Source organism: Simochromis diagramma, unplaced genomic scaffold (genome assembly GCF_900408965.1).
Source record: "Simochromis diagramma unplaced genomic scaffold, fSimDia1.1 OVJJ01000079.1, whole genome shotgun sequence".
Lineage (NCBI taxonomy): Eukaryota > Metazoa > Chordata > Actinopteri > Cichliformes > Cichlidae > Simochromis > Simochromis diagramma.
In genome coordinates this window covers 3,536,920-3,551,080 of record NW_024387075.1, presented here as the reverse complement: position 1 = coordinate 3,551,080, position 14,161 = coordinate 3,536,920, and the positions used below count along the sequence as shown (strand labels likewise).

The window sequence follows — 14,161 nt, the reverse complement described above, 5'->3', positions numbered from 1 at the left end:
GGTAGCTAAAACTAAAAAAGAAAGAAAGAACATTCTAGTTAAGTGAAATAAAACAAAATCCAGCAACAACTAGCTTTAAGAAGAAAAAGGTCTATATCACTGGGACTTAAAAATGTTTTGCTTGTAATACCTTCTATGAACTTGTTAAACCTCTTCTGTGAAAAATACCCATTTTATGTACAGAAGCTAATTAAACTTAAAGTACAAGTAAAAGTTCATCTGAAATGACAAGTTTGCCTCTGTACACTGTCAAAGTTGTTTTTAAATAAAACAAGATGCAACTGAAATTAAAAAATCAGCTTTTATTCAACATGTTCAGCAGAACTGTTCATAATTTTTTACACGTATCTGTTTAGAGGCTTGATTTGTACAGTCGACTCACAAGTGGTTTCAAGGCTGTGTTACTGTTATTCTAATGACAAATGAAGTTCTTTAACAAATGCAAATTAAGAATGAAAAAACTGCACTGGTGAGTAAATTTGAAATGGACCTATTTCCCTCTTAAAACTAGTTGAATAGTTTTATTACCTGCCAGAGAACAGAGTACATTAACATTAAAAATATATGTATATTTCATCGCAAATATGATTTAAAAAACACGAAACAGGATCAACTTGTGAACCTGCAGATTGTGGTTTATAAAGAGGCTTAGGTTATGATCCACTCTGTTGTGCAATGAACAGCAACTGGGTGTTTTTAGATTGAGGGATGCGACAAGTTTATATCGTACAACAATAAGAGAATAAAGCACACACAGCAGATGACCAAAATAGCATTGTAGGTAACCTGTGAAGGGATTCAAATTGTCCAATTAACTGACTCTGGCTGGCTTTTCTAATAAAATATGCTTTCTGAGACTGTAATCACAGACAAGGAACTACTACTTACTTGCACTTAAAGATGGATGATATATGCATGTATTGATTTGTGAGGGTGGAAAGTCTATGCAGCAGCAGACTTAGTCATGTGACAATATAAAAATAGAGCAAAGCACACTTAAAGTACATCAAACAGCAGTTAATACTGGTATAGAGCAGAATTATGTTTGCTGTATGTCAAACTCATGATGTGCACCTGGAAATTTAACATTATGTGGTTGAAAACTATAGGAAAGAGAGAGTGCACGGGAAAAATGAGTCATTCAAAGGCGAGTTCTAATGAGAACACTGCTGGCTGAAGACGCTGCTGTGTAGACACTCTTACTTCCACGAGAGGTCTCTGTAGCTGCTGCAGGTCAGCTGCTCATGTGGGAGCTGAGCCGGCAGAGGGCAGAACAGACCTGCAGTGAGAAACAACTGTTTTTTTTAAAACACCACCAAACTGGAACAAGTTAGTTTTGTTATGAGCCACGTGTGCTGTGAACACAAGAAAAACTTGTGTACTTTACGTCTTTCTACATGTTGCAGTACGTGAATACATTTCACAGAATTCTATCCGATACACAATTAGAAAAAAAAGTTTTAAATTTATTATTTATTTACTGTGTTTCAGTTAGTACCTGTTCTCCTTTCTGCAATGCAGAGTAAGATCTGTGAAGAAACATTGAATCCTCTGGATGAAGGAGCAGATAGTTCAGGTTTACATTTGGCCCCAGCCGATGAAAACAGCAGAGAAAGAAACTGTTCCTTTCAATCTGTAGCATCCCCATCTTAGCACTCTATTGATTTTATGTCAATCCAAATACTCTGAGATAGTGATGTTAAGTGACCCATATTTCCATGAAGGGCAAATGGCTGATTCTTGGGAGAATATTGGCTTTTTGTGAGGCATTTGTTGCTCTTTTGGGTTTTTACGTGTTTTAGAGTCACTGTCTCCGTCTCTGGTTTAATTTAATCAGGTTCAGAAAATTCACAGAAATACTCAATATGATAATAATATATACATGTTTTCCAAGGTGATTAAATGACTTGCTTGATCAAGTTCTCTTTTAAAAATTCAAGTTAGAGAATTTTTAATGATCCAAACAGATCAAACCCATTTTAACCCATTATAGTGAAAGTATGAATTTATTTTAGCTTTAAATGACAATGTTCTAAAATCACCAGAGGAATTAAACTAAATATCATGAAGGAATTAAACTAAATATAAATTTAATTTATAAATCAATTTCTAAAATAAAAAGACTTAAATATGAATGTGGACTACCAGTCATGTATTTACACAGGGAATTTAATGTTTTTGCATATTTTTCACACTAAAATGTTTCAGATTACCAAACAAATTTTAATATTGGACTAAAACTACTGATGTAAATACGAAATGCAGATTTGAAATCATTTGAGGGGAAAAGGTTTTCCAAACTTAGCTGGGCTTACATGAAAAACCCAACAAATGGTTCTTCCACCCTTGTCAGCAAGAACTGCAGGAAAACATTTGTGATAACTGGCAATGAGTCTTTGACATCACTTGGGGAATTTTGGCCCAATTTTCTTTAGAGAATTCATTCAGACACACTGGAGGGTTTTCTATCACAAACTGCATTTCATTAGGTTCAACTCCAGACTTTGACTACGCCACACCAAAAACTTACTTTTGAACCATCCACATGTGGACAGTGTGTTTTGACTCATTGTCCTGCTGCAAATCAAGTGTGCTTGAGCTTCAATGCTTGAAGTGATGGCCAGATATTCTCCTTCAGGAAGCGGCAAAGCAGCCTCAGACCGTCACACTATCACCACGTTTTTGTGATGTTTTGTAAAATATGCTAATTTTATACCAGAGCAGAACTCAAACCTTTCAAAAAGTTCAGTTCGCCAGTTTTCTTTATCCGTTGATAATTGCCCTTACCGTGGCTCATTGAGTCCCAAAGCCTAGAAACTGCTTTGTAACCCTTTACAGACTGACAGGCATCAATGACTACTGGTCATTCATTTAGATCATAGCATAATGTGTTGGTTTGCTTTAACCTGCTTCACTTTATCAGACAGGTTCCAATTTAAGGGATTTTTGATTTTTGACTGATTCAGAAGGTCTGGCAGTAATTTGACGTGGGTGTGGCCATTGAAAACGATAAAACAAAATCTTCATTTAACCATGGGAGTCGATCACATTTGACATGTCCAGGGAATGTTTGTAAAAGCTTTTTTCACTTAAAAATCATTTAGAAACTGCACTTTGTATTTATTAGGGTCATATTTACCTGGTATTAAATTTTCCTTTGATGGTCTGAAACATTTAGTGTGACAAATGTGCCCCCCAAAAAAACAACAACAAAAAAACCCAAACAAACAAAGGCCAAATACTTTTTCATGGCACTGTCGCTTAATTAGCACAATATTGTCAAATATAAATAGTTACCACCAGCACCACTTCAATTAGGCAGCTGGTCTTATTGAGAAGAGTTGCTTAAGAGTCCCTGGAGGATCACGGTAGGTTGAGCAGAGCATTTTAGCAGCTAATGAAGGCAGAGTGTGGAGGTCAGCTCCACATATGACGCAAACAGACATTAATGCAGTGGTGCATCACAAATGAAAAGTTCGTATGAATTATTGATGCCAACATCTGATGTTTCTTTGAGTTAGCATAGCGTTGGAGCGTTTAACTTTAGCGACCGACTTGACTCAGTGAGAAATGACAGATGTCCAGATATATGCATTCACTTTTTATTCATAAGATGGGATTATCATTTTTTACATCTTATGCACAGCAGATACAAAGACAAACAGGTTCTAAACCACAAACTAAATTCCTCCATCAGTCTAATCCTGCTTCCCATTTCAAAATGCCCCCACCCCCCCAAAAAAGCAACCCTTTGTTTGTAGTCCAGTTTCACATTCTGACAGATCATTTTACAGCAATCTCATTTTAGCAGAATGGCACAAGCCACGTTCAGAATACTTCCATGTTTTGACAGATACCCACTTCCCCTTTAAACAAATTGCACTTTTTCTTCTTTAAAACTACTTCAACAGGATTATAGGCTCAAAAAACACCAAAAACACAAGAGACGACTAAACATACAACTTATACAGGTTCATTATTTAGTTGCACAAAAATGCATAAATATACATTATGCAAAAAGTACAAAAATATTTGTACTTTCCTTTACTCAAATAATGACAAACATTGATATGATCATAAGGACTGGGATTGTCAGAACATAGGGATGCATTCACAAGGTCCATGCGAGATAAGCCATTTACACAACAGCCTAGCTTTCACAGAGGTAAGACCAAGGTTCTACAGATAAACAAAACATTTCGCTGTCTAGGCCAAGGAAAAGCAGCAACACATACACTAAGAAAATTAGGATACACAGAACTCTGCGTTCTAAATTCATGCCAAAAAGACTTTAACATGCAATGACTTATAACGCTTCTAAACCTCCCAGGAGCAGCGGTAACTCAGGGAAGGACTAGCTTAACAACAGTTGCTTCAATGCATCAATTTTCCTCAGCAATTATGAGCCATGGAGTTTGAAAAGGTTTTGCATGAGGTTTTTTTTTTTTTTTGAAGTGCTAAGATGGTACCACAATAGTTGCCAAGGATAAGCTCAGATTGTCGACAGCAAACTGGTCTTAACTCAGGCTCCCCCAGAGACAATCGGAAGGAGATATAAATACTGTTTGCTTATAGTAATGCACATTTGTCCATTAAATAAACTGATTAAATTAATGCAGAGCTTGGCAAACCTCACTTCAGCTGGACAAAGGTGTGGTTTCCAGAGGCCTGAAGAAAAAAAAGGGGAGGAGACAGACAAGACTATCAGTTTTAATGCCAGGTAGCTTCCCAGTTTAAAAAACCAAAATGATCTAAGACCGTGTGAGTGCTCAGACTTCCCTTTTCCATCTGTGGTGCTCAGCCCCAAAACAACTGGTTCAAATTTAAGTCAAACACCTTAACAGGACATTTAAAAAAAAAAAAAAAAAAAAAAATGATCCAGTTACCCAAACTGCTAGACACACTGCTAGTATATCCTGTATACTCAAACAGAGGCAACTGGTGCATTTGCTGGGGACATTTCAGCTGTGGACTAATGGACATTTGATGCATTAGTAAACATTTACAGCAGAATGCAGACTGACCCCAAAAGGAAGGGGAAAACAAACCCTACAGTATCTGTTCATGGTAAAGTGTCAGCCAGTCAAGAGTCCTATAATAGAAAAACTACATCACTGGTCTAAAAGTTCAGTGTGATGATAATCACCTATTCTGCAACAACGATCATACCCCTCTGCTGGAAACACCCATTCATGCACCAAATATGTTAATCCTCAGCTCAAACCCCTGCAAAGCATCTTAAAACAGATGAAAACTGCTTCAAATGGGCAAAGAAATTCATTTAAATACACAAAACTATATATAAGAAACAAAAAGCATAAGAGTTGTGTTTTAGGAAGCCATTTTACATTATAAAAAGATCAAATTTGAAGCCTTTTTATAAAAATGTACATCTTTAATGAGAAGAAATAATTTGGGGCCGAGTTACAGAAAGGCTCGGGAAGTCCTGGCTACATTAACGTCTTACTGGATTTTGGCAATAGAAATCAGAATATTGCCAGCCCTGTCCTTTAACAGCTAGTCAGATATTCAGGCATATGCATTTGTGTTTTTTTATTGTGCTGTGTTTACTTATAAATTATGATGTGTCATTATGCAGGTTTCAGTATGTATGACATCAGGCTAGCAGCAATAAGTGGGACGGTGACAATTCTAAAAATACTGTTTGACCAAAGGTTACTCACTAAATATCTAACAAAACTGCCGGGACTTCCATCCAGGCTGGGAAGTCTCAGAGGGAGTAGGGTACCAGCGCATCTAAAGAAACACAAACACAGTCATGTACACCAGACCAAAACCAGGCTTCAGTGCTTCAATCTACAATTCTGCAGATTAACAATTAATACTCGGAAACGATACTTTTACAGGCAGGTTTAGGAGGACCGAGTGTCCCTTTAAGCCCTAGTCACTGAAGCCATGGGAATGTGGGTCACGTAGCTGCTCATTCAGGACAAGTCCTGGAGTAATTAACAGGCATGGAAATGTGGAGAGGTGAACTTCTCCGTGTGTTAAACATTTCCACAGGGTAGGAGCTGGTATGTCTGTACCTTTCCTTACCTGTGACTAAACCTTAGAAAATGAGGCCTCCTGTTTCTACAAACTGTTATAGGCCACAACTGCACGGCCAGAATGCTCAACATAGTTCTGCAGTTATCAACACTTGTTTGGAGACATGTCGAGGATTTTCTGGTCGTGTCGTAGATAAAACACAAAAAAAGCCAGGCAGTGGAAGAGCATTAGGATCGGCGGCATTTTAGGGGATCTTTCATCAGAATGCAATTAAAAGCTTTTCCCTCCTTTATGTTTCTACCCACTCAGTTTCTCTTCCAGCAGGAACATAGACAGTAAGTTGGCACCTCCAGAAAAGGCCATAAGGTCCGACAATTTCTCCAAGCAAATGCCTTACATTCCTGAGCCCTCTGTGTGTGACAAGATGGCCAAAGTAATAGCTGCCTACTTTACAGTCTAGCACTCCCCTGCACTCCTATTGCACGACTGCATTAGCTGACAATGAACTTTAAATGACCCAACACGAGAAATATTTTCCATTGCTATTGTTACTAAAAGCCCTGCCTACTCCCTGGTAGCTGGCTGCACTATTGCTCTAGCAAATAGAGTGCAATTAGCTTACAGTGTAAACACTACCCATTTCTGTACAGATTCCTCATCCTCCATTCATCAGAAATAGAGTTGAGATTAAAAACCAGATTCCTTCCTCCCCCCCCCCAAACACCAGACTCCAGCTACAGTCTACTGTAAATGCAAAACTTGCATCAAACACACTTTAGCCTCACATGGATGCGTTTAATATTACAGCGTTATTCCATGCTGAAAACCAAATCACAGGTTCATTAGTATGTGCATCTTTAACCCCCCAGCAAATACAGAATGCTATAAGTCACATCCACAAAAATGTATCTCTCGTGATCAAAAACATAAGATTTAAAGCGAGTACTGTATTTAAAGGTTGCACTCAAAATGCACAAATCTCCACTGATGCATAACCATAGATGAGAACCTAAACCTTTAACAATTTAAAAATTGCCCTGTGGGGGATTATCAAATATGATCCTGATCCCAGAATTTCCCATTTTAAAACATCTTTTTATTATTAAAAAAAAAAAAGATCTTGGCTCACCGTTTGACAGGACTACAAAGTTGCACCGACAACCTCAACTCAGACTCGATACCGTCATCCTTTTAAGCAACGCATGCCGATGCTGTAACTGCATTACCTCAGAGGACCACTAGGTTTGTTTCTAGAAACTGAACCTCTGCTTTCAGCAGCACAGTTCTGGATCCTGAATCTCAAGCTCTTACATTTTTGGATCACATTTAATTTTACAGATTAAATGGACAAACTGAAATTAACACTTGTGCAAGAATCATGAATTTTAGGTTATGATAATCAGCATTGTATCAGAGTGTGGGCATTAATCTAACAGAATTCACAGATGGGGATGTTTAAAAAGAAAAGGGAAGAAAGAAACACACCGGTTGGTCCCTCACCTGGGCGTGGAGGGCTGCGGCTGCAGCGGCGGCCGCTGGGTAAGTGAAGGCTGCGTGAGGGAGGCCTGGAGTCAGCTCAGTGGTATACAGAGGGTAAGGAGTCCACGCATCCGGTGACGCTGGGATCAGTGCTGCCCCAGTCAGATCATCTGAGGAAGCACAAGGTGGAAGGAAACAGAGCTGACTGACCTACCTCTAGTGGCTTTCGTCATTGCTTTATAATAATATATATTTAAAAAACCCAATCATTAAAAAAAAAAAAAAAAAAAAAAAAACCCAATCGACCCAATTTTTTAACAGTCATTGTTCTTGAAGTAATAAAGTTTTACCGTTTAAAAAACAAAAAACAAACATTTTCTATGTGAATCAGACAAACTACAATTTGATTGCAAATTAGCTCACTTAACTTTAGCATTGGGTCAATTTGCAAAACTAATAGTTCTAGTATAAAAGATCAGCATAAGATCCAGTCTGGATGCTGCAAGTGCAACAATGCAGTGTTACTGTGTAAAATGCTTGATAATGTTTTGTGAACTGATGTTTTTTTAGTCCTGTTGCTTCCCCTTCTTGCCCTTTGTGAAGAAAAAAAAAAAAAAAAAATCAGTGGGGAAAATATGATCTGAGAGGATCTAAAAAAAAAAAAAAAATTTCTTGTCAAACCCTAAAGAATCACTGAGGTGTTCAGGCAAAGAGCGCAGAGATGACTGCTGACTAAAACCTGAGGGTGGAATTTCCCAGCTGGACAGAAGCAAAGCCGCTGTCAAAAGACTTGAGATGACGCATGCATGCAGAGGTGAGTTAGTCCTTCATTTGTTAGAAGTTTAACCTACAGGTATTTGCCTAAAAAAAATAAAAATAAAAAAATCCCACAATATCCAAAATTTGTTTAAAGAAAAGGGCAACAAGGACAGCTATGTACTGGCATTGTCAGGGTGAGAGTGGATGAGAGCCTAGAGTGGTGCAGCGGTAAGACTTACATGGGTCCCGTGCAATGAAGTGTGCTCCTAGAGCAGGGTGGATATTTGTGGGGTTCGGTGTGGCCATCAGCTTACTCTTTGCCATCTTCGTGTTGGCTTTAGCAAACTCTAAGCGCAGGGTCTGGGGACTTTCAGGGTCAAAACGGATTCCCTGGGGGGAGAGACGGAGGGAGGGAGGGACACAGTATCGTAAGGGAGGTGGGCTCAGTTCGCGGGGCTGTAGCTCAGTCTCACATGGCGCCCTTTCCTTAAGCAGAGCTTAAATAGTCAGAACGTATCCTTCAAGCTTCCCTTGAACGAACTACTCTCACTGGGATGCTAACACACCCGCTCCAACGTCACTAAACTAAAACTACTCACAAAAAAAGACGTCAATATAAGGGCAGATTGAAGGACACTTCTGAAATATTTCAAACACGCTTGCATCTCTTTCTCCTCATGACAAAAAACGGAGAGCGCAGGCGACCGCGGGTGATCAGTCACGTGAGCTCAGAGGAGACGGGGATGAAGAAAAGGGCCAGTGGTGAGACGTTGAGTGTTTAAGTTTGTGGTTTGACCCTGCTTGTGTTCTTGTGCCCTAAGCGTTGTGCCCACATGCAGGTGAGTAGTATTTTGGTGTATGTGTGTGTTTGTGTGTGACTGCTGATGTGTCTAAGAGGTGATGCTCATAAGGAATGCTAGGTTATGAGAGAGAAGTGTTAGATACTGCCAATGTGGGCTACTGAGTGACAAAAATAAGAGTTACACTACAGAAGATGTGTCCATATAAACACTACACATGTGGCTATAGAACAAGTATTACAGTAAAAGCAGTGATATGCAAAATGAGGAAAGCTACACAGGACTAAGAAGGATGTGTATCAAGGTCAAAGTAAACTACCGTAAGGCTACGGGATTCTGGCCTCTTTCCAAAAATGGCCCTGCCATTGAATTATAAAAGACAAAATGGGTTGGCTTCGAGAAATTTTTAAGAAAGGGTCCAAAAGACTTTCAAGTCCCAATCACTCTCTTAGGTTAAAGCAAAGGTTAGAACAAATCTAATTCCATTTACGATTTGTTTTATTAAATAGAGGGAAAACAGAAGACTGTAAAAACAAGCCGTTGCTTACATTTAGTGCATTTTTTGCAGCTTCAGCTCCAGACCGACTGTCAAAGGTTACAAACCCGACAGGCTGGAAGAGAAAGAAGGGAGGAAACACGCACTGTGACAACACGTGCCGACAAAGCTACAACTTGACACACACAAGCACCATCATTTTCTTCAAATATCACACTCATTATTTTGCCGTCACAATATAATGATCCTGATGAAGTAGGAATTTCTGTGTCTTGTCGAATTAAAAAGAAAACTAGTGCCAACACAGCCTGCAAGTTTATTTAATATGGCATTAAAGCAATGATGAAGGCATCTCACCTGTTTTGATGTTAACTTAATCAGTGACCCTTCATAACCCTGCGGGGAAGAAAGATAGCCAATTATCCACCCTGGAGTCACATGCAGGAAGTCAAGCATGAATGTCTCACTATATGAAGAGAAGTCTGCTTTTGTGCACCTTCACTTTGAGCTCCGCAGCAGACCATCCCACACTCTGTGACAGTTTCATTTACATTTGTCACAATCAAATTACATGCACATTTGCAACAGGTGAAGCCTTCTGCAGTTTGACTACATGTAGAATACTGAGTCAGATTTGTCTCCAAAGCTAATCAAAGGAAAACGAGGACTGTAATAGGCCAAGCATGTGCTATCAGATATGCAAGATTCTCTTTTGCATTAGTTTAATAACAGCTTGGGCATGACTTCCAAATAAAGCCAATTTAAGTAAAATAAAAAAATAAAACAAAAACAGCACAAGGTTTAGGAATTTACTCCTGTTTTAACTAAGAAATGAAGGGGAATTTTGCCTGACTAAACTATTGATAAATGGGATCTTTCCTAAACCTGATTTACAGCTATGGAAAATTAAACAACTTTTAGTGGCTATGATAAATCTTTAGCACCAGTCCAAACCAGACTCAGTTTCAGTAATTCAGAGCAAGAAAAGAGGCAGAATAGGTGAAGTTACAGCACTTCTCTTTAGAAGTGCCAGTATAAGGACACAAAGTCTTTATTTAAATGTAGTCCTGAATGTAAGAACTGAGATCAGATTAACCCTATCAGTACACAATGAGCAGTGTTTGCCTACTGTAGATGTAAAAGGGGCCAAAACAAAGCAGTGTTACAAGTACAATCGGTGTTTCACAATGCACAAATGTTAGAGGAAATAAAATTTCCCTACACAGTGGGCTAGCTGGGTCATGGAGAGAATTGGTTGGCCAATCGCGAGAGCTACTCATTTACACATTCCACAAGGCCATCCATGTGCGAGGGATACCACTTCCAATTTGGTTAGTTAGGACAAGGGTGGGAGGGGTGTTTATGGAACTCGAGTCCCGTCAGGAAAAAAAACAGCAATGGGTGAACAATAATGTGGCCTCATTTCCATATATGTAAATATCTGGACTAGAAAGAAAGGAATTGGGTGGGCTTAGTTACACTAAAAAAGAAGCACAGTACGGTCTGGCTGTTCATAGGCACTTGAAGAGATTCTTCACTTTTTCATGCAGGTAATCTTTATAGAAAGTGTCCACAGGTCTCTTCCAGAGCCTGGCACGCAGGAGCTACCCTTGATTTTTAAGTAGAGGGACAAATCCACATCCAATCAGCTGATATTACCCAAATGCACCAGTGCAGTTTCACGATGTGCAACACAAATTCCATCACATGTACCTAAAACTGCATTAGAAACTATAGAACTTACTTTAAAAGGTCTGAAGAGAAGGTAAAGTTCCCGTGGCTTGATATCGACCGGTAGGCCACTGACAAACAGTGTTCGTACCTGCAGACAAAAAAGAAAGGAGGGGGATCACATTAGCAAATTTTCTGTGTTTTATTAGACCACTTATCACTCAAAAGATTTAAAAAAAAAAAAAAAAAACCTTGATAATTACCAAATACCAAAAGAAAGCTCAGACCGTGGAAATTTGAACTGACCTTTAAAACAATTATGGGTCTGCTGTTCCAGTAGCAAGAGCTTCACAGACCTTTCCTAAATTACTTCAGTGGCTAAAACGCTGAAATACTGCAGTGTAAAGTTGTACTACAAGAAAAAAACATTTCAGTAGATGTTACTTTAGGCCAATAGTCTCAACTTCCAGTTTATCTGGCCAACAAGAGGCCTCAAATCTTCCCGACACCATTACTTTTAAATGTCACAAAGACCTACAATTATCCACTGATGAATGTGAAAGTCATTTTTGTACTGCAGTTTCCCCCTTTTATGTTAGTCTTAATCATGCTGTGACCTCTGAAAATTAACAAGTGAACCCTTGGCTGGGTCTCGAACCTCAAGTCAGGAACCGCCAGAACCCCAAACAGAGCTCCGCTTTATTTAAGGGATTACAAAATGATGAATCAGGAATAATGAGTCATCGATGAGCGAAAACTGGGAGTACAGCGTTGTTTCAGCCGTACATTTCTCCAACATGTTACACAGAAAATGGTGAACGTGAAGCTGTAGAGGATCTTAAAGGCCATGTGCCCCCCCCAAAAGAAAGAAGCCTTGAACCTGCCTTGATCAGATACTGAAAACTAGTGCTGTGTATAATCCAGTGTGGGCAGGAAAATGAACAGGGCGGTGTGAGGACCCATTAGTTCCCAGCCGGTGGGAAGGCCCACAGTACAATGGGGCTGCCAGAGGAACAGCACTGGACAACAGTGCACAGCGTGACACCATTTCCTTCCTCTGACCCGCGGCCCCAACCCTGTCGGCCCTCCGGCATTTTTCAGGTGCCGCACAGCAGCAATTCTCAGCTCTTTACAAGTCAGCATATACAGCGACTGAAAGCTGGCCCAGCTGGACACAACTCAGTGGAGATGTTTTAATTTATCCTCCAGCTTCTCACCAACAGTGCCTCCAAGACGGCAAGCATAGAGCTGGAGCTGCAAGGAAGCCCGTGCACCCTGTGTGGCTTCTGTAAAATTCACAATAATCAGTTTTACACAGATCGATTTCCAGAAACAAGCAGAATTGTTAATGACTGACAATGAAGCTTTTTCAGGATTCAACAGATGACCCAAAAAAAATAAATAAATTAAAAAAAAAACAAACAAACAAAGAATTAGGAGGAAAAATTCCTAAATGTATTCTTTGCTCCTAATTATGAAGAAAAAATGTTAAAGGAAAATGGGCTGCAAACAAAAAAAAGAAAGAAAAAAAAAGTCAAGTGGCTACTCAAGGCTTTGTTGTAAGACAATGGGAACAAAGAAGGAGGAACAAAAGGCCTGGTGCTCCCCTCAGTGTCTCGCTATAAGGAGTCATTAAAGAGGAAATATAGCTGGCCACACAGACACAAGAGTGGCTGCTGAAAATAATTTAAATTAAAACAAATTAAAGAGGGCTTTGAAAATAAATATCACACTGCAACATTTTGTTTTAGGTTCCAGTTTTATGGTGACAAAAATGACAATGGCAGATTTTTGTAAGGGGGGGGGGGGTGCAAAAAAGAAAAACGCTACACTATTCACTATGAATATGAATTTTACTGGCATAAATACAAATAAATGAAATGATAACAAGTTAGTTGCGCTTTCAAAGAAAAAAAAAAAACGTCTACAGGATATTTCGAAGACAAATTTAATTTCCAAGCCTAATTTTTTAGACAAATTGTTAGATTTGACATGCTTGCATGTCTCACAAATTCACAGAATCTCCAAGGATATGAAGAGAAAAAAAAAACCTCAAAACAGACGGGGTCATTTTTAACAGTCTTTGCACGCTGCTGCTAACAATCTGCAAACAGAGGTAATATTAACGTGTAAAAACTAGGATTAGTGAAAGTTGAAGCTCACAGCACCACGCGTTCAAGTAACCATTTGGAAAATATTAACGTGTGCGCAACTTTGTGAGGCTCCTCAGGTGGCGCGGCAATGCCCCTTTAATTTTTGTTCATCATAAAGCGCTTCGGGACCGACTGGAAGAACGTAAAAGATAATTTGGGAGAAGTCTGAATGCGCGGCCGGAAACAAAGTTTTCATTAAACGTGAACGTGACCGGGTCACAGCCCTGCGCGCAGAAGAAATACAACTTTGGCTAAACTCACCTCCTCCTCGATGGAAACGTTGTTATTCGGCTCTGCGTCAGCTTTCAGACTCATGTTGACGGTCGCGTCGGCTGCTGCTGCTGCACAGAGTATCAAGTTTTTCCTCGTCGAGTGATATTTCCCCCAAGTGCGTCTGAAGCTGCAGTGAAAGTCCTGGTGGCGTTTGAACTTGAGCAGAGAAGATGTGCCGAGGTGAGTCTGTGCGGACGAGGACGGCGAAGTATCCGAGGATAGTTTAACAGCAACACTGCGAGAGAGAATCATTCATAAAAGGGAGGAGGAAAAGGAAAAAGGAAACACAGACACGCGCTAAACTAAAGGTGAGAAGGTGGATTTGTGCTCCGTGTGTGAGGGTGAGAGATGGGGGAAGAAGTGCGCGTAAAAAAACTGAAAGCCTCCGCGCTCACATCAATGCCCTCAGCTGTGGGACTGTGCGGAGGAAGAACAAGTAAACTTTTTCCTCATTGGAGCGCGTCTTTCTCTCTCCCTCCTCCTGAGCTCCCCCCTCCACCCCGTCTCTCCTCCTCCTCCTG

General features: G+C 39.7%; 1 protein-coding gene across 4 annotated transcripts; it reads right to left on the bottom strand.

Moving 5' to 3' along the window:
* Positions 1-3,588: 3,588 nt before the first annotated feature.
* Positions 3,589-14,058, bottom strand: rbpms2a (RNA binding protein, mRNA processing factor 2a). Of its 4 annotated transcripts, none has more exons than XM_040045527.1 (8): positions 13,629-14,052; positions 11,288-11,365; positions 9,901-9,939; positions 9,596-9,658; positions 8,487-8,637; positions 7,495-7,658; positions 5,685-5,757; positions 3,589-4,668 (listed from the first exon to the last, which is right to left on the bottom strand). In XM_040045527.1, the coding sequence occupies exons 1-7, from the start codon at positions 13,890-13,892 to the stop codon at positions 5,692-5,694; spliced, it is 825 nt and encodes a 274-aa protein (XP_039901461.1). In that variant the 5' UTR covers positions 13,893-14,052; the 3' UTR covers positions 3,589-4,668; positions 5,685-5,691. The 4 variants fall into 4 exon arrangements, with proteins under 4 accessions (XP_039901461.1, XP_039901462.1, XP_039901464.1 ...); XM_040045528.1 differs by having other exon boundaries at positions 7,510-7,658; positions 13,629-14,050; XM_040045530.1 differs by lacking the exon at positions 9,596-9,658 and having other exon boundaries at positions 13,629-14,058.
* Positions 14,059-14,161: the final 103 nt, after the last annotated feature.